Source organism: Sorghum bicolor, chromosome 1, assembly GCF_000003195.3.
Source record: "Sorghum bicolor cultivar BTx623 chromosome 1, Sorghum_bicolor_NCBIv3, whole genome shotgun sequence".
In the NCBI taxonomy this organism is placed as follows: domain Eukaryota; kingdom Viridiplantae; phylum Streptophyta; class Magnoliopsida; order Poales; family Poaceae; genus Sorghum; species Sorghum bicolor.
The window spans coordinates 21,192,922-21,211,743 of NC_012870.2; the positions used below are offsets into that span (position 1 = coordinate 21,192,922).

Consider the following 18,822-nt stretch of genomic DNA (forward strand, 5'->3'; position numbering starts at 1 on the left):
GGCCATGGGTCCTCCGAATGGCGGACAGTGAGAAGCTGGGAAATGAGAATGGTGAATTGAATCTGCAGCCCAAAGGGCCTGGGACACGCCATGATTCTCAGCCAAATAAAGCTCACCACGCGCCTTGCGATAATATGATGATTGCCCGGCCACCTGGAGCTGACTAATGTTTTCTTTTTTTTTCTTGCTATTAGTTGCTACGACAGAAGTTCTGCCCGGAGAAAGGTTCACGGAGGAGATACGTCTGATGGGACGCAATTTGAAACCTAAGAATCTTTTAGATCCTTGCATTGTACTACTGGCGTGCAAGAATACAATATTCTCAGGCCTTGTTTAGTTTGGGAAAAATTTTGGATTTCGCCATTGTAGCACTTTCGTTTGTTTGTGGCAAATATTATCCAATCATAGACTAACTAGGATCAAAAGATTCGTCTCGTGATTTACAGATAAACTGCGTAATTAGTATTTGTTTTCGTCTATATTTAATATTTTATGCATATGCCGCAAGATTCGATGTGATGGAGAATCTTGAAAAATTTTGCCTCAGTGCCTTTTCGGTGACGGGGAGAAAAACATCTTTTGGTTCGTCCCAAGCAAGCATCTTCAGAAGCTACCCTTCGAGAGCTTCAAGACGGACTGAACCTCACTACTCAGTACTCACCATCATCAATCTGACCCGAACACAAAAAGTTACAACTTGTTTGCAAAAATTTTCAAGATTTCCCGTCACATCAAATCTTTAATCGTATGCATAGAGCATTAAATATAGATAAAAATAAAAACTAAGTGCACGGTTTACCTGTAATTTGTGAGATGAATCTTTTGAGCCTAGTTACTCCGTGATTGGACAATGCTTATCAAATAAAAACGAAATGCTACAGTAGCCAAAAACAAAAAATTTTACAAACTAAAAAAGGTGTTAGTTCTTGTGTTGTGTATTGGATCATATGGCCATCGATATCTTGAAAATATCAAACAAACCTATATACTGTAGTTGCTGCTGCGAGTACGATATATGTATTGTTTACTTTCATACGAAAATCTAAAATTTTTCAAGATTTTCCGTCACATCGAATCTTTAGACGCTTCCATGGAGTATTAAATATAGACGAGAATAAAAACTAATTGCACAGTATGGTCGGAATTAACAGGACGAATATTTTGAGCCTAGTTAGTCTATAGTTAGACAATAATTACCACAAACAAACGAAAGTAACTAACCAAGGCCATATATGATGTGAAAACCAAAACCATATATACCAAGATAAGAATGTGCTTTTCTTTTTCTTGACTCTCAATGGAAATATGAACTATTCCAATCAATTCTTACCAACACGGTTATATTCAGAACGAGGCCTTAATTGTTGTTTGGTAGGAGTATCCATATGGACATAGTTTGATTATCATGCTAATACGAAGAGTTTAGGTGCATTTGGTGGTCATTTTGTTCATCCAAGAAACAAGGCGAAGCATATTTTTCTAGTTTCTAGGGAAATTCGAGAGTGTTTTCGTGTTTCTCTTGAGAAACAATTTATGATAGGGAGATGGCTTTCAAAAATTATCATAGAGATCATACTGTTTTAGAGAGAAACTTTTTGAATAATAATCACTCCTAAAGGCAACTTAGGATTCTAAACACAAAAGCTTGTTGGCGAATATACGGGAAAATGCTAGGGAAATTGAAGACATATTATGTAAATAAATTCAATGTTAGCACCGCTTTAAAGCAGGAGGTTTCAGTAAATCTAATGTTAAATTATTCAAAGACACAATGATATACTCCTTCATTCTAAATTATAACTTTATCGAAGAGTCCAAAATATCTCAAACTTTGACTAAATTGTATAATAAAATAATAATATTTATGATACCAACTAAGTATTATTAATTTAATTTATTCTTTATTAATTATATTTTTATAGTATATCTATTTATGTCGTAAATTGTCGACGAAAGCTAGTCGGCAGTCTACCTTGGGGTATACCCACGGTAGTAGTTTATCGGTAGACGGTGCGCAAACTACGAACTCGATGGTGACGCAAGACACGGACAAGCTTTTTATCCAGGTTCGGCCGCCGAGTTGGCGTAATACCTACGTCCTGCGTCTGGTTGTATTGATTTGTGCTGAGAGAATAGATGTGTATGACTTGTCCTCTAGGGGACCCCTGCCCCTCTTTATATATCCTGAAGGGACAGAGTTACAAGCAATATCTTGTAGCCTTGCGGTGCACGCCGACCAGTCGTGCGCCGCACGTCTTCATCTTGTGGGCCGAGCCACCTCTGACGGTGCGGCCCATATAGGCCCACGAGGGTATAGGGGTTTATACCCCCACAGCTAGTCCCCGAGCACCATGTATTGTGATGTAACACGCCGTCTTGAGCTTCTTCGATTAGTGAGGCTTGACGTCTTCAATAAGCAGGAAAGTCGCCCAAACAGTTGCAACGGTATTTTGACCAACTTAAAAGACAGTTGATCAACATTGACATCGAAGAAGCAGGTTGTTCGAAGAATGCATGGTGCTCTTAATTAAAAAAGATTTCTTTCCTGGTGAAGTGTGCCCACTTTACTTTTCTGAAAAGTATAGACCTCAAAATAGCAAGCATATTCACCGCAAGGTGAAGTGTGCCCACTTAGTCCCCGAGCCTGGTAGTAGGTGACGTAGGCACGTGGTGCCAGGGTCAAAAGAAAATTCCCCAAAGTAGTTTTGAGACTGAGATGCATCGCTAGATGCATCGTACCGATGTAGTCCCCGAGCTTACTGGAAGGCGAAGTATGAGCCTTGTAGCAAGGTCTAAAAAATTGAATTTACCAGTCCCTGAGCATATCATGCTCGTCTGCAATTGAATAGACTAATCGACCAGTCCCCGAGCATATAACGCTCGGTGGTCGGTACAGTCCCTGAATTCTCAAATTGGTGGGCTGGTCGACCAGTCCCCGAGCGTATAGTGCTCGGTGGTCGGTGCAGTCCCCAAGCTCTTAAATTGGTGAGCTGGTCGACCAGTCCCCGAGCGTATAGTGCTCGGTGGTCGGCACAGTCCCCGAGCACGGCGTAAGGACCGGTGGAAGTCCCCGAGCGTGGTTGGGAACGTAAACGTGCTCGGTGGTCGGCACAGTCTTCGAGCATAGCATAGAGAGTAGTCGACAAGTCCCCGAGCGTGGTTGGGAACGTAAACGTGCTCGGTGGTCGGAGCAGTCCCCGGGCACAGCGTAGGGAATAGTCGACGAGTCCCCGAACGTAGCTTGTCGACTGGGCCAAACTCCTGAAAAATAAATATAGAGAAAATAGGTAGTACATGATGTATAAATAAACTTTAGATAAAAATCAGTACTGAGATAAGTTTTAGATTTTTTGTTATAAAATTAGCACAAGTAGTTAATTCATCCTAGAGCTTGTACCAGCTCTGGTCTAGCCAACAATCAGCATGAGGTGCGGAACCTAGACACGCGTGGGATTGCCAGCCTCGCCAGAGAGCTACTGCCGACCACCCGGAACGCAGAGGGCGGATCTCGTGCACGTGTAGGGAGGAGTCGGAGACAGTATCGGCTCTGGAAAGCTCGTGTAGGAGAAAAAACTAGTGTGGCTAAACAAAAAGTTGTTTTTGAAGGATAATAAAAAATATTATGCCAAAAATAAATAAGATATTAGAAGTGTACTTATCTTTGGATGAAAGTCTGGTCGGTGACGACAAAATTGTCTGGCCCTCGAGCTTTTGGACTTGTTATCGTGACGGTGGTCGCGGTTGTCGTAGCGCCGTTCTTCGCGGCGATTATTATTGCGACTGGTGGTCAGAGCAAGTAGGCCAAACAACTTGGTCGTTAGCCCGAGCAGATCGATGTCGTCGATCTGCCTCTCTTTGTAATAGGGAAGCAGGTGACGCATTGTCGGCGTGGTCGGAGACGCTGCTGGTGTGGTCGAAACCGTAGCCAGCGTGGTTGAAGCCGCCGCCGACGTCGATGAAGAAGTGGTTGGCGCAGATCGGATCTACATCTCCTCCGTGGTCGTGGCGGTGAAGCTGTTGAAGCTGACGGTGAACGTGAAGCCGCCCGCCATGGCCGCGAAGTCGGGGATGATGACCATCTTGTTCGCCGAAAAAGTTGCACGCACACCCCCTACCTGACGCGCCACTGTCGACGAAAGCTAGTCGGCAGTCTACCTTGGGGTATACCCACGGTAGTAGTTTATCGGTAGACGGTGCGCAAACTACGAACTCGATGGTGACGCAAGACACGGACAAGCTTTTTATCCAGGTTCGGCCGCCGAGTTGGCGTAATACCTACGTCCTGCGTCTGGTTGTATTGATTTGTGCTGAGAGAATATGATGTGTATGACTTGTCCTCTAGGGGACCCCTGCCCCTCTTTATATATCCTGAAGGGACAGAGTTACAAGCAATATCTTGTAGCCTTGCGGTGCACGCCGACCAGTCGTGCGCCGCACGTCTTCATCTTGTGGGCCGAGCCACCTCTGACGGTGCGGCCCATATAGGCCCACGAGGGTATAGGGGTTTATACCCCCACATAAATATTTATAATTTTAATTAAACTTTAGATGATTTATTAAATCTGTAATAAAATTGAAACGGTTATAATTTAGGAGGCCGAGAGTATGCAGTGAAATATAATAAATCAGGCTTTAGTTATGACAAAATTTCGGATTTCGGTACTGTAGTATTTTCGTTTTTATTCGATAAATATTATCCAACCATAGACTAACTAGACTCAAAAGATTCATCTCGTGATTTACAGGCAAACTGTGCAATTAGTTTTTATTTTGATCTATATCTAATACTTCATACATGTGCTACAAGATTTGATGTGACGGAGAATCTTGAAAAGTTTTTGGTTTTCGGGGTCAACTAAGGGTCTGTTTAGATTTGAAATTTTTTGGCCCAAAGAGAAATTTTTTTGTTGAATTGGGGCCTGGAAATTAAACAGGGCCAAAAAATTTCGGGGCCAACATTTTAGGCTACAGGGCTTGCTACTGTGCACGCACTCCTATGAAAACCCACCAGTTGAATTTACCAAACTAAACATATAAAATTTTTTGCGTGCGTTAGTGAGCTAAAGTTCTGACCATAAAAAAATTTACCACTTTGGCTAAGAAATTTTAAATTTAAACAGGACCTAAACAAGGCCTCAGCACTGTTTCCGCATGTCCAATACGACTACGACCCATTCTTTCTAACTACCCCCAACCTACTTTGTAAATATACAAAGCACCACCACCTGCCACAGTTCAAACCAAGATTTCTCTAGTCTCTACCCCCGTCCTCCGCCGCTTCTTCTTCTTGCATCCGGCTCACGATTTCGAGCGGCCTCCTAATCCGACCGCCCGACCGCCGTAGGAGCGTCGGTATCCCCGTGGCTGCGGCAGTCTTCTCGAACCCCGGTTGGTCCCAGTTGGTGAGAAACCCCCGCATCGAATTGGCGGCCGGGGCGCGGGATGCATGATTCGATTCTTGGCTGCTGCTTGTGCTTGAGCGCTTGACAGAGCTTGGCGAGCTGGGCTTTCTCTAGGTGGAAAGGTGAGCGATTTGACGAGTTCTTTAACCGATTTTGCGCTTTATTATTGTTTTAGCCTTGCTTAGCTGTCTCCTTTTCTCCCTTTCGCTTTATTCTTCGCAATATTTGATTCACCCTTTTGCTTTCCTTTCCCTCCTCTCTCTCCCTCGGGTTTTAAAGACGCAGAGGGGTTGTAAAGTCTAAATCTTGCATTCACTTGGGGAATTGGATAGGTAGGGAGTGGATAGGCTTTGTCGGTGGGTCCTTTTTTCCGGGGAGAATTCGCCTGAGTTCCTTGGAATAAAAGAAGATTTGCGATCCTTATAGGCCGCGCGTTTCTTGATCTGCTGCTGTGGAAGTTGATCTTGATCCTGTTCCTGTTCGTCGTCTTCATGGGTAAGTTCAACCTCAAAGGTTCCTTCTCAGTTTTCTTCTGCTCAGCTTGGTGGCTACTGATGCGAATTTTGAGTTTGGTAAAGGTTTTATGGTTCTTTTTTAACCACTGGTGCCAGTTCGCGATTGGTGTATCATCACGGTGGTGTGTATTGTGCTGAATTGGGTGCGGCTTTGCTATCTAATGTTTGCGCATGGTTTTGGTTGTTGCATGAAAAGACTGGTCTTTGATGTGATTGTTGTGGTTAGCCATCAGAATCAGAAAATGGATAGTAATCTTATGTTATGTTTATGATTGTTAGATAATTTGGGTTGGAGATGGGGCCGGAAATGACAGAGCAGGATGGAGGGTAGGAAAAGGAAGGGAAAATTCAGGAATTCTCTCAGGCGGATGGCTATGGAGTGCCTGTGCTCTGGTGAGCAGCTCAAGGGGGCAGATGAGACCGTCCGCTCATCTGATTCTACAATCACAAAAGATTTCTCGGCCAGCGGGTACTCTTCTCGGAATGGAGAGATTGAGCAGTACCTTGATAATGGCAACATAGAGGAAGCCGAGTTGTCGCTTCGGGAGGGCATTTGCCTAAATTATGAGGTAAGGTGTTTTCTTTTGTGAAACAAATTTTTTTGTGGCACAAGAACAGCTGAAATACATGCTGAATGTGACTAGGAAACGCCACAATTTTACCTCCTTGGGTATCTATCTTGTGCTTCAATGTGAAGATTTTTATTGAAACAGCTAGTATGATTCCGAGTTAAGTCAATCTTGGGTTTCTTTTGTCAATTTTCCTTCCTCGTGAAGATTTTTGTATGTAACTAAAATCAACCTGCGTTTCTGCAGTGGATTGAGTAAACATATGTTTATCTTATTCTTCCACCAAAATTAGTTCACTACCTCCTATCTAGCAGTTTATCCGAGCTATCCTTTTCTATACCAAAGTATTTAAATTTTAAAGGGTAAATTCTTTATAGTTCCAAGAAAAGACTTACCATTTTTATTACTGCCATTCTCTTTCTTTGATTTCTTCAGATGCTAGAATGCCATCTGTCACATTTCTATATTTCGTCATTACATTTGGACCTAGCTGTTTCTAGCTTGACTAATAGCACCTGCTAAACAGGAAGCAAGGGCATTGCTAGGAAGGCTCGAATATCAACGGGGTCATGTAGAAGCAGCACTCCGTGTCTTTGATGGGATAGACCTGTCTGCATTAGTCCCTAAGATGAAAATCTCAATTGCTAGAAAAGCAGATCGTCGGAAGACTCATTCACAGTGGGATTCTCCACCAATGCCCTTGCACGCTGTCAGCCTTCTCATGGAGGCCATATATCTTAAAGCAAGAGCACTTCATGATCTTGGGAAAGATAAAGGTAAGCTGCACCTTGCTATCACTGTTGCACACATGAACAGACTTGCAAATCATGCGCAGGTGTGATTGCTTTGCGTTGTGGCATATCATGTTAGAAAAGGACTGTTTCTTCTCTATCCCTCTCTTTTCCCTTTTGGCGCTTCAACTGTAACAATTTTATGCATGTGGCTAGTGTAACTTCAATTCAATATTTTTGTTTTGCAGAAGCTGCACAAGAATGTAAAATGATATTGGATATTGTGGAAGCAGCCGTACCTGAAGGCTTGCCAGCAGGCTTTGGAAAAGGCTGTAAATTGAACGAAATAATATGCAAGTCTGTAGAGTTGCTCCCTGAGCTCTGGAAATCAGGGGGGTTTTCACTTGAGACCATTTCTTCATACAGGAGGTCACTTCTCAATAATTGGAATCTTGATGGAGAGACTATAGCAAGGATACAAAAGAAATTTGCTGTTTTTCTCCTATATAGTGGCTGTGAAGCGCGCCCTCCAAATCTTCATTCTCAGTTGGACGGTTCATTTGTACCTCGCAACAATATGGAAGAGGCTATTCTTCTTTTGATGATTCTTTTGAGGAAATTCAATCTCAAAAGGATTGAGCGAGATCCATCTGTGATGCATCACCTTACTTTTGCACTGTCCATGTCAGGACAGCTAATTCCACTGGCTGGACAGTTTGAAGAATTGTTACCTAGCGTGTTAGACAAAAAAGAATGGTTGTACAGCGTTGCATTGTGTTATTTAGCAGAAGAAGATGATCTGAGTGCCCTGAATCTACTCAAAAGAATACTAAAGTCTGGAGAGGATTCTGATCATCTCAAAGAACTACTCCTAGCTTCAAAGGCTTGCATTGAGATGAGTGCTCATAGTGAAGGTGCTTCTTATGCAAGGAGAGCCATTGCTAATATGCAGGGAGGATGCAAACCAATGGCAGGACTTGCAGACCTATTGCTTGGTGTTGCACTCTCTAATCAGGCTAGAAGTGCCATATCTGATACAGATAGAGCTTCGTGGCAGTGTGAAGTGCTGGAAGCCCTTGGGAATGCTGAAAAAAAGTTGCATGGGAAAGATTCTAGGGCATTGTACAGTCTCAGCCTTGAATATGCTGTGCAGAGGAAATTAGAATTTGCTGCCTTTTATGCAAAGAGGCTGGTGAAACTTGAGGCTGGATCAGAGTTGAGGAGTTGGCTCCTTTTAGCTCGAATACTTAGTGCTCAAAAGCTGTTTGCTGATGCTGAAACAGTTGTTGATGCTGCTTTAGATCAGACTGGGAAATGGTGTCAAGGAGATTTATTGCGGACCAAATCCAGAATTCAGGCTGCACAGGGGCAATTCAGAGATGCGGTTGAAACATACACCCAACTTCTTGCTATCATTCAACTTAGAACGAAAAGTTTAACTGCTGGAATTTGCTTCCCAAAGGTACTACGAAACTTTTGTTATGAAACATGGCAGCCATAATTACACATTCTTGCTAGTATGCCGTATACACTCGGATTATAGCAAAAAGGTGCGATTTCCTTATTGCTATTTGGTCAAATGTTTGGTAGCATCTTCTTCTGGTTAAAACAGTATACATTATATAGTGATCTGAAGGCATGCAGATTTGGTATTAAACTTGTTTCAGTTCTGATATTCATGAACAGAACATGGTTCTTTCTTTGTTCAGAACAAAGCATAGTTCTATTTTCTGTTTTTTTTTGTGAGCTTACTCTTGATAGCAGTTGGTCATGTATCTAGTATAGCAGGGCCTAAGTATTGCCCATTGCAGTTTTTCTGTTTCTTTCTTTCTGTTTTCAGTTGTGTGGCTGTAATAGGCTTGCTTGGGGGTCAAGAAGATAAGACCCTTGGCAGCCAAGTTAACTAGGAATCTACTCTAGAATATGCCTATCCAAGAGGTGGCCCTCAGCCTATAAGAGCTGGAGATTGGGCAAGGGTTTTGTAACCGAGATACAATTTTGCAATTCAATCAAAAGGCCATAGCAGGCAAACTGCCCTCTGGCTGTTGCCAGATCAATCTTGTGTTCATCTATTGTCCAACAATTGGTATCAGAGCCAGTTCTTGATCCTGAGAGATGGCCACCTCCGCAGAGAGAGCAGCCGGCGCCGCAGCAGCCGTCGGGCAGCGTGCGCAGCGTCTGGCAGCGGCAGAGGCCGCAGCCGCGCAAGCGCAGCAAGCCGCGGAGGCCGCAGCAGCCGCAGCCAGGCAGGCCGCTACCACGGCCGCCGCTCTGCGTCGAGAGCTCTGGGATGAGCAGCCACTTGAGGAGGAGCCGCACGAGGATCTGCGCGAGGAGCCACGCGATCGCCGCCGTCCGCTTCGGAGGAGCCCGGACCGGATGCGCAGGCAGTCGCGGTCGCCGGATCAGGATCGTCGTCGCGGACGTGGCGGCAGGGGCCGCTCTCCAGTGATCCAGGCCGTGTACAAGGACTCCGGCGGCTCCACCACTTGGCCGATGCTGTCCAAGACCAACTACCACGAGTGGGCGTCGATCATGAAGCTGAAGCTTCAAGCTCGCCAGCTGTGGGACGCGATCGAGTACGGCGATCTTCCCCACCATGAGGACCGCCGCACCGTCGAAGCACTCATCGCCGCCGTTCCTCAGGAGATGCAGATGCCGCTGTCGGAGAAGGCGACGGCGAAGGAGGCGTGGGACTCCCTCGCCACTACACGCATCGGAGGAGAACGAGCTCGGCGCACCGCTCTACAACGTCTCCGCCGCGAGTGGGAGTTGCTGTCCTTCCGCCTAGGTGAGCAGGCTGAGGATATTACTCTGCGCCTGGTTGCTTTGAAGCAGCAGCTCGCCCTCCATGGCGACACGGACATCAACGAGGAGCGCGCGGTGGAGAAGCTCCTGCGCGCTGCACCGGCCAAGTACGCGCAGCTCTGCATCGCCATCGAGACTCTCCTCGACTTCCAGGACCTCACCATCGAGGAGGTGTCGGGTCGACTGAAGGCGGTGGACGATCTGCAGGAGGCCCCTGGGGAGCCCCTCATCATCGCCGGCAAGCTGATGCTCTCGGAAGAGCAGTGGCACGCTCGGCAGAAGGAGAGAAGGAAGGGCCCCCAGGACTCTGCTTCCGCTAGCGGCAAGGAGCCGCGGCGTCGCCCCCGTGGCGGGAAGAAGCAGAGGGCCAAGAACGAGCGCCGCGAAGACGACGGCGAGCGCAAGGCCAACCGCGACGACATCTGCCTAAACTGCAAGCGGCCGGGTCACTGGGCACGCGACTGCCGTGATCCCCCGCGACAAGGCGGTGGCGGCGGAAGAGATCGCGGTGGCCAGCAGCAGGGAGGCGGCGGCGGAGGCGGCGGCGGCGGTGCGCGGGGCGCAGCACACGTCGCCGAGGCGGATTCGGATGATGGCGCGCTCTTCTTCGCCCACGGCGTTGTACAACTGGAGGAGAAGACGCCTGAAGTCCTCTGCACCAAGGCCGACGCGTTCCTGGACTTCGCCGAGCCACGCGCACGTGCCTTCCTCGGTGACGCCAGCGACGAGGACAAGCTCGACGGCTGGTACCTCGACAGCGGCGCCACCCACCATATGTCTGGGCGTCGTGAGATCTTCTCCGAGCTCGACACGACCATCCGCGGCACGGTGAAGTTCGGCGATGCATCACGCGTGGAGATCCAGGGCGTGGGCTCGGTCGTGTTCCAGGCGAAGAACGGCGAGCACCGCGTCCTCCACGGCGTTTACTTCATCCCGGCGCTGCGCAACTCCATCATGTCCCTGGGTCAGCTCGATAAAGCGGGCTCGAAGGTGGAGATCGAGCACGGCGTCTTGCGGATCTGGGATCAGCGCAAGCGTCTCCTCGCCAAGGTAAAGCGCGGCAGCAACCGCCTTTACATTCTTCACCTTAACGCCGTGCAGCCTGTATGCCTCGCCGCGCAGAAGGACGACGATGCCTGGCGCTGGCACGAGAGGCTTGGACATATGCACTTCGACGCTATCCATCGGCTCGGGAAGGAGGAGATGGCCCGAGGCATTCCGGTGATCGAGCACGCGGCGCAAGTCTGCGACACCTGCGTCACCACCAAGATGCGCCGCCGGTCGTTCCCGCAGAAGGTCGCGTACCGCGCCGAGCAGCCGTTGGAGCTCGTCCACGGCGACTTGTGCGGACCCATCACGCCGGCGACTCCAGGAGGCCGGCGCTACTTCCTTCTTATGGTGGACGACGTCACGCGCTTCATGTTCGTGGCGCTGCTCGCAACCAAGGACGAGGCGGTGCAGGCGGTGAAGAAGATCAAGGCTCAGGCTGAGAAGGAGACCGACCGCGAACTGAAGGTGCTGCGGACCGACAATGGTGGAGAATTCACCTGTTCCGAGCTCGCCGAGTACTTCGCCATGGAGGGAGTCAAGCGCCACTTCTCCGCGCCGCACTCGCCACAGCAGAATGGCGTTGTGGAACGGCGGAACCAAACGGTGGTGGCCACCACGCGGGCACTACTGAAGCAGCGCAGCATGCCGGCTCGCTTTTGGGGGGAGGCAGTGGTGACCGCAGTTCATCTGCTAAACCGCTCGCCCACCAAGTCATTGCAGGGCATGACACCCTACGAGGCCTGGCATGGGCGCGCGCCGTCCGTGGCGCACCTGCGCGTCTTCGGCTGCGTCGCCTACACGCGTGATTTGGGGCAGCTGCGCAAGCTCGACGACCGCGGCGTCCCCGGCATCTTCATCGGCTACGCTGAGGGCGCCAAGGCCTACTGAGTGTTCGACCCGGCGTCTGGGCGCGTCAAGACCTCCCGCGACATCATCTTCGACGAAGGACGTGGGTGGAACTGGACGACGCCGGCGGCCGGATCCTCTGCATCGGCATCGAGTGACTTCGACATCGAGTGGCCGGTCGAAGCAGAGGAGATATCCCGCCAGCACCAACCTCCCTAAGCCCACCTCGCGCGCCGTCCTCTGCTCCGGGGGAGCACGAGAGGGACAACGCGGACGAGCCGAAGACCCCTGCCGCTGGCTCTGCTACACCACCTACGACAGTTGAGATCGGCGACCCGGTGGAGTTTGCCTCGCCGCTGGAGGGAGATGAAGACCGCGTTGATGCTTGGCACGATGATGAGCCCCTGCGCTATCGCACGGTGGCTAACATCATCGGCAATGCTTCTACACCGCCACCACCGCCGCGCCTCTTCGCTGAAGTCCATCTGACTCATGCGGGAGAACCGGCGAACTTCGACCAGGCCAAGGACGACCCTGCCTGGCGCGCGGCTATGGAGCAGGAGCTTAAGTCTGTGGAGCAGAACCACACCTAGGAGCTAGCAACGCTCCCGGCTCGCCACCGGCCCATTACCCTCAAATGGGTGTACAAGCTCAAGAAGGATGAGCGGGGCGCGGTGATCAAGCACAAGGCGCGTCTGGTGGCGCACGGGTTCGTCCAGCAAGAGGGGATTGACTACGATGACTCCTTCGCACCAGTGGCGCGCATGGAATCGGTCAGGGTTCTCCTCGCGCTGGCAGCTCAGGAAGGATGGTCTGTCCACCACATGGACGTGAAGTCCGCCTTCCTCAACGGCGATCTCAAGGAAGAAGTCTACGTGCGGCAGCCACCGGGCTTCGCCGTCGCCGGGGAAGAAGACAAGGTCTATCGCCTACACAAGGCTCTGTACGGTCTGCGCCAGGCGCCTTGAGCCTGGAACGAGAAGCTGGACTCAACACTCAAGGAGATGGGGTTTCAGCAGAGTTCTCACGAGGCTGCCATGTACAGGCGGAGCAGTGGGCGGGCAATTCTGCTCGTTGGCGTCTACGTCGACGACCTGATCATCACCGGCATCGACGAGAAGGAAGTGGCGGCGTTCAAGGCTCAGATGATGAAGGCATTTGAGATGAGCGACCTCGGGCTGCTGAGCTTCTATCTTGGTGTCGAGGTCCGCCAGTCAGCTTCTGGGATCTATCTCCGGCAGACGCACTACGCCGAGAGGATTCTGGAGCTTGGAGGCATGGAGGGCTGCAACCCTGCAGCAACTCCCATGGAAGAAAGATTGAAGCTCAGTCGCTTCAGTACTGCTGAGGTAGTGGATCCTACTCACTACCGGCGGTTGGTTGGCAGTCTGCGCTATCTGGTTCACACCAGGCCGGACATTGCCTTCGCCGTCGGCTTTGTCAGCAGATTCATGGAGAAGCCCACCATGGAGCACCTCGCAGCCGTGAAGCGCATTCTGAGGTACCTCGCCGGGACGCTAGACTACGGGCTGCACTTCACCAGAGCTCCTGCAGCGCACGGTTCATTGGCTATTGTGACAGTGACCTTGGTGGTGACATTGATACAAGCAAAAGTACCACTGGAGTTCTCTTCTTTCTTGGTCAGTGTCTGGTGTCCTGGCAGTCTATCAAGCAGAGAGTAGTGGCACTCTCCAGTTGTGAAGCAGAGTATGTGGCTGCTACTACTGCTGCTACACAAGCCATGTGGCTGTCAAGATTGCTGGCTGAGTTACTTGGAAGATCTGTGGATATTGTTGAGCTGAAGGTCGACAGCAAGTCTGCATTGGCCTTAGCAAAGAACCTTGTCTTCCATGAGCGCAGCAAACACATCAGAATCAAGTACCATTTCATTCGAAGCTGCTTGGAGGATGGAAGCATCAAGGCAGAGCATATCTCAACAGGTGATCAGCTGGCTGACATTCTTACCAAGGCACTGGGCAAGACCAAGTTTGAAGAGCTCAGGGGAAGGATCGGCCTGGAGGCAATCTCAGCAAAGGAGATCAAGACCAAGGGGGAGAACTGATAGCAGTTGGTCATGTATCTAGTATAGCAGGGCCTAAGTATTGCCCATTGCAGTTTTTCTGTTTCTTTCTTTCTGTTTGTGTGGCTGTAATAGGCTTGCTTGGGGGTCAAGAAGATAAGACCCTTGGCAGCCAAGTTAACTAGGAATCTACTCTAGAATATGCCTATCCAAGAGGTGGCCCTCAGCCTATAAGAGCTGGAGATTGGGCAAGGGTTTTGTAACCGAGATACAATTTTGCAATTCAATCAAAAGGCCATAGCAGGCAAACTGCCCTCTGGCTGTTGCCAGATCAATCTCATGTTCATCTATTGTCCAACAACTCTGATATCCTTTTTTCTGTCAACAAAAGTATAAGTTGTGGTCACATTGGATTTGCATAGAAGACAATAGACATAGGGTTATTGCTACACCTCAATCTTTTTGGTTATAAGTTTTATCTATACCATGTATTTAATTTCATTTAGGGCATGCTTGGTTCCTACTCCCTCTGTCCTGTAATACAGTGCGTTCTATGAATTTTAAGACAATTAAGGGAACACTCAAATGACACATGTACCCATAGATTATTCCAATTATAGAGTTTCTCCTCAAATCATGGCTTCTTTTTAACAAAACTTACCAAATCAAAACATAGTCATCATGTAGAATGCATTGTATTTCAATACAAATTTTAGAAGTCACAATGCCTATTTCAGGACGGAGGGAGTAGAAGTTCCCTCGGCTTGCCTTTCTTAACAAGGACTGCCCTTTGGCAAGTGCTTGGAATCTTGCTTCGCCTAGCAACATTGCTTGCTGTATGGGTTCCCTTGTCCGTGCAAATGAGCCAAATCGGCTCGCCCACACAAGCAAGGTCGCTGGCTGCTCTCGTCTTCCTGTCCTGCTGCTCAACGACCCAACTGCTTCTCAATGGCCCAACAAGAAGGCCACTGGCTGCCATACCACTGCGGTGAGGGCAATGACCCAACAAGCGGCCATAGGTTGCAGCACCGTGCTGTCCCAGATCCAGCTGCCAGCCCTCAAATTGTGAATCTCCTCCCCACAGAGATAGAGATCCATGGTGCCCAATCAGGCTCTTTGATGCCTCAGACTAAATTTTTTGTTTTGTTTTGTTTGCGACCTTGGCACGTTTTGCCTCAAACTAACTCGTCAACCCCACCTTTGCAAAATCGATGATGTTTTTGCCCTAAATCAAACTCATCTACTATGGAATTGACCTCCTAAGAGTTGGAATCAGCTTTGTCGATCATGAATTGAGCTTCCTGCTATTGTATCAGAGGTTTCCCCCACCTCAGTCGTGCCCCTGGCCACCGATTCTGGCTCTAGTATGGATGAGTTCATGGTCTATAGGGAGAAGAGAGGGGAGAAGGGAAGAAAAGGAGAGCAAGAGAACCAAATAGAGAAAGGAAACCTCACCTTGCTTTGCCGGTTGGGGGAGGCGAGGCTGGCAAGGTGAGCAATGGCGGCAAAGGTTCTAAGCACGCCCTTAGTCCCTACACGGAACTACTGAGACTTTTGCCTGTTGAGGAGGCAAGGCGAACAATCTGCTGTCATATTTTAGCTTTTCATGCAGTTGTTATGCCCATAGCACAGTAGCAATTAGGTTGTCAGTTGGTCATGCTCTTGTATTACTTTCTACAGGGCAACAAGGATGATAAAGGGCTGGAAACAGAGACTTGGTATGATCTAGCTCTCTTATACCTAGATATGGCACAATGGAGGGATGCAGAGGTTTGTGTATTGAAGATAAGATCCATCAGTCCTTATTCTGCATTGGCTTGGCATGCTACAGGTGATTCCTGTTCATTTCTTCTAAATATGACTGAAATGTAGCTCGCTGCATTTTCATTTTGTTTTTGTTGTGACCTTGATAATTAAAATGTATGTTTTAATCAACAATGAAATATAATTTCCAACCATATAGACCTATTCAGAGTGTTACAACTGCTAATTCATAAATTTGAACTATTTCCTTTTTCAGATTGTTAAATTTTGGCAATTCAATTGTATGTGTCTTATGTATAGCATTCAGTTGTACGTTGAATTTTATCTACATAAGTTTCATTATAAGTCAAGGATTTGAGAACCAGATACATTTATTTCAGTAAACTTTGACAACAGGCACATTTTACCATGGTCCATGGATACTTCCTTTCATATTTTTCACAAAGTATTCATTTTCAGGAAAAATATATGAAGCAAAAGGTCTTACAAAAGAAGCTTTGGGAGCTTTTTTCAGAGCTTTAGATCTTGATCCTAAACATGTCCCAAGTTTGATATCAACTGCCACTGTTCTACGACAACTTGGTGACAGGCCATTGCCTTCTATACGGTGCTTCCTGACTGATGCATTGCAACTGGATAGAACTAATCATGTTGCATGGTTCAATCTTGGCCTGCTTTACAAAGAGGAAGGTGGCAGGTCAGCGGCTGAGGCTGTTGAATGCTTTCAAGCTGCTGCTTTTCTTAAAGAAACAGCACCTGTAGAACCTTTCAGATGACAGATATGTCTACAGGGACTATAGATGTAAGCTGCTGTATGTATTTTGATATATTTCAGTATTTCACTGATGAAATAGTGGATTACAGAGTTCTAGAAATGATTGGGAGATCATAACATCAGAAACTGTTGTAAAAAATGTTAAACAATTCAATCTATAGTTCCAATTGTTGCCTATGTAGCAACAGGAAAGACAATGCTCTTCAACCTTGTGTAGGAACAGTGCTTACTGTGATACGTAGGTAGATGACCAGTACATTGTGTATCTTGAGTAAAATGGTTTCACATATGAGGTATCAGACCACTCTTCGCTATTAAGAATTTAGTAAAGATATAAAAGATGTTCTGGGGTCCTTCAGAACTCAGTTCAGTATTTACTATCAACTGTAAGCTTCCATGCATGTCAATTATGGATTACAAGTTATTGATAGATTGCCTACTTCCTGACATCTGATGTTTTTTTTAAAAAACTGACCTTACTTAACCTTACGATTGGACATGACATGACAGTGCCAAATACTCCCTCTGTTCCAAACTTCCAATTATAAGTCGTTCTGGTTTTTCTAGATACATAGTAAAAGTTATCTGTCCAGACATAGCATATATCTATCTAGATACATAACAAAAGCTATGTACCTAGAAATGGCCGAGTGACTTATAATTTGGAACGGAGAGATTACTTGAATTATGAGTCATTTTGACTCCACAATGCACATGTTTTGGAGCATCAATGGTGTACTATCATCTATTGTGAGTTTGTGACAGTACTGTGTAATTTCTCTTGAGGCCTTCCTCCATGGAAGGCCCTTCATTTCCTGTTAACTTGTCATGTTGCAGCTTAGCTAGTTGCATCATCAATTAATGGGGCAGATATTGGTCTCTGTACAGCACTAATGAAATGGTATACCAGATCACCAGCAACTGATTGAATTATGTCACAATCTTCTTGTCTGGTTCTGCCCAAGTCTGAAGGACAATTGCTGGTATGTGTTCTTTTCAACCAACTGAGTAATGATGAGACCAAGGCTTCCTGCTTCTTAGTGTGCTTTTATCTTTACTGTCTTTGCACCAAATTTTTTGAGGGTTGTTCTTGCCGAGGTTTAACTATGCAGATCATTATTATAAAAAACTATGCAGTTAAGTATAGAATACTGTTGCCTAAAAAACTGTTAGTTATATGTGGTACTGGTTTGTTTTTTTGTGTGTGCATATTATCAATTAGTTTAACCACAAGATCTGAAAAATATTTGATTCTCCAATCATGTTTAGCTGTGATTCATCGTATGACTTAGTCATTTTCTGTTTCCAGTTTACTGTATTATAGCGGTACAATCTGTACATGTGCTGTATTCCGGAGTCACTAGAGTTTTAACCATATGCTATTACTTTTCATTCCTTTGTTGTCCAAATGATTTGAGTTGCAGTTGTTTGTCTGTACAGGTAAACATCTGGAAACTTCGACCATGGAAATATTGAGTTGTAATGTATGGAACATGAAGTCAGTAAGTAGGATACTAGGAATATGTATCATTGTTCTCAATGCAATTTTCAAGACCTTTATGTGTTTTTTGAACATCCTCAAATAAAGGCAGATACTCAACTTTGTTCCTTGGATTTTTGGTAGATGCATTGTGATTGTGATCTTGTGTTTTATTGTCTAGTCGATTCTCATGGGTGCACATAAACCATTCCAGATTTGCCACCCTGTTTTGTTGGATGGGCGAGATCTAATAAGATCCACCCAAATAGCAGAACCTCAGAGCCTGATTCGGTTGTATAAGAAGTTTCATTGCTGTTTGGAAATGTAAATATGAGTCTTAATTAATGCTATCTGTTCCATAGCTGTTTAGTGATGCAGATATTTTATGCTATCTATTCGATGTTTGTGCTAAATTCTAAGCCGAGGATTGGTAAAATTATGATAGTTCACGAGTGTCTGTAACAAATCTAATTCAGACTGCTGAGTATTCACAAAATTGTGGTGTTGTGTGTTATTCGAATGCTTTTCTATGCCAACGGATGGTAGGTAAGATTCAACCAAATAGCTTAAATTCAGATTATGAGGCATTAATCCAGATTGTCGACTTGTAGTGATCTATGCATGTCAGGTTTTGCAGTATATTATGAGGTATACTCAATTTCCACTTCATGTTATCGTTGGAGCAAAACAAACAACCAAATAAAATGTCCGCATGCGCACATGTTGGCCACCGTGTGAATTGTTTTAGCCCTGCCCTGTTCCTGTTGTCGAGACACTGAGGGCTTGCTTTGTTCACTAAAAAACAAAAACTCGTCACATTGAATTTTGTGGCACATGCATAAATCATTAAATATAAATAAAA

At 46.8% G+C, this 18,822-nt stretch overlaps 1 protein-coding gene across 6 annotated transcripts; it reads left to right on the forward strand.

Moving 5' to 3' along the window:
- On the forward strand, nt 5,203–18,091 carry LOC110430837 (protein NPGR2). Of its 6 annotated transcripts, none has more exons than XR_002448230.1 (8): nt 5,203–5,524; nt 6,197–6,486; nt 7,013–7,262; nt 7,466–8,679; nt 15,622–15,772; nt 16,165–16,507; nt 17,318–17,463; nt 17,921–18,091. XR_002448230.1 is itself a non-coding variant. In XM_021448925.1 (8 exons), exons 4-8 carry the CDS (start codon nt 6,238–6,240, stop codon nt 16,479–16,481), a joined length of 2,181 nt encoding a protein of 726 aa, XP_021304600.1. In that variant the 5' UTR covers nt 5,203–5,524; nt 5,735–5,897; nt 5,981–6,060; nt 6,197–6,237; the 3' UTR covers nt 16,482–16,831. The 6 variants fall into 6 exon arrangements, 3 of the variants coding, with proteins under 3 accessions (XP_021304600.1, XP_021304590.1, XP_021304589.1); XR_002448231.1 differs by having other exon boundaries at nt 17,369–17,463; XR_002448229.1 differs by having other exon boundaries at nt 17,391–17,463.

Bases quoted from the DNA above. Each gene is read 5' to 3' on its own strand.
- LOC110430837 (XM_021448925.1), top strand. From the start codon at position 6,238: ATGGAGGGTAGGAAAAGGAAGGGAAAATTCAGGAATTCTCTCAGGCGG. The intron at 8,680-15,621 runs GTACTACGAAAC...TACTTTCTACAG, and splicing joins CTGGAATTTGCTTCCCAAAG to GGCAACAAGGATGATAAAGG. The intron at 15,773-16,164 runs GTGATTCCTGTT...ATTCATTTTCAG, and splicing joins ATTGGCTTGGCATGCTACAG to GAAAAATATATGAAGCAAAA.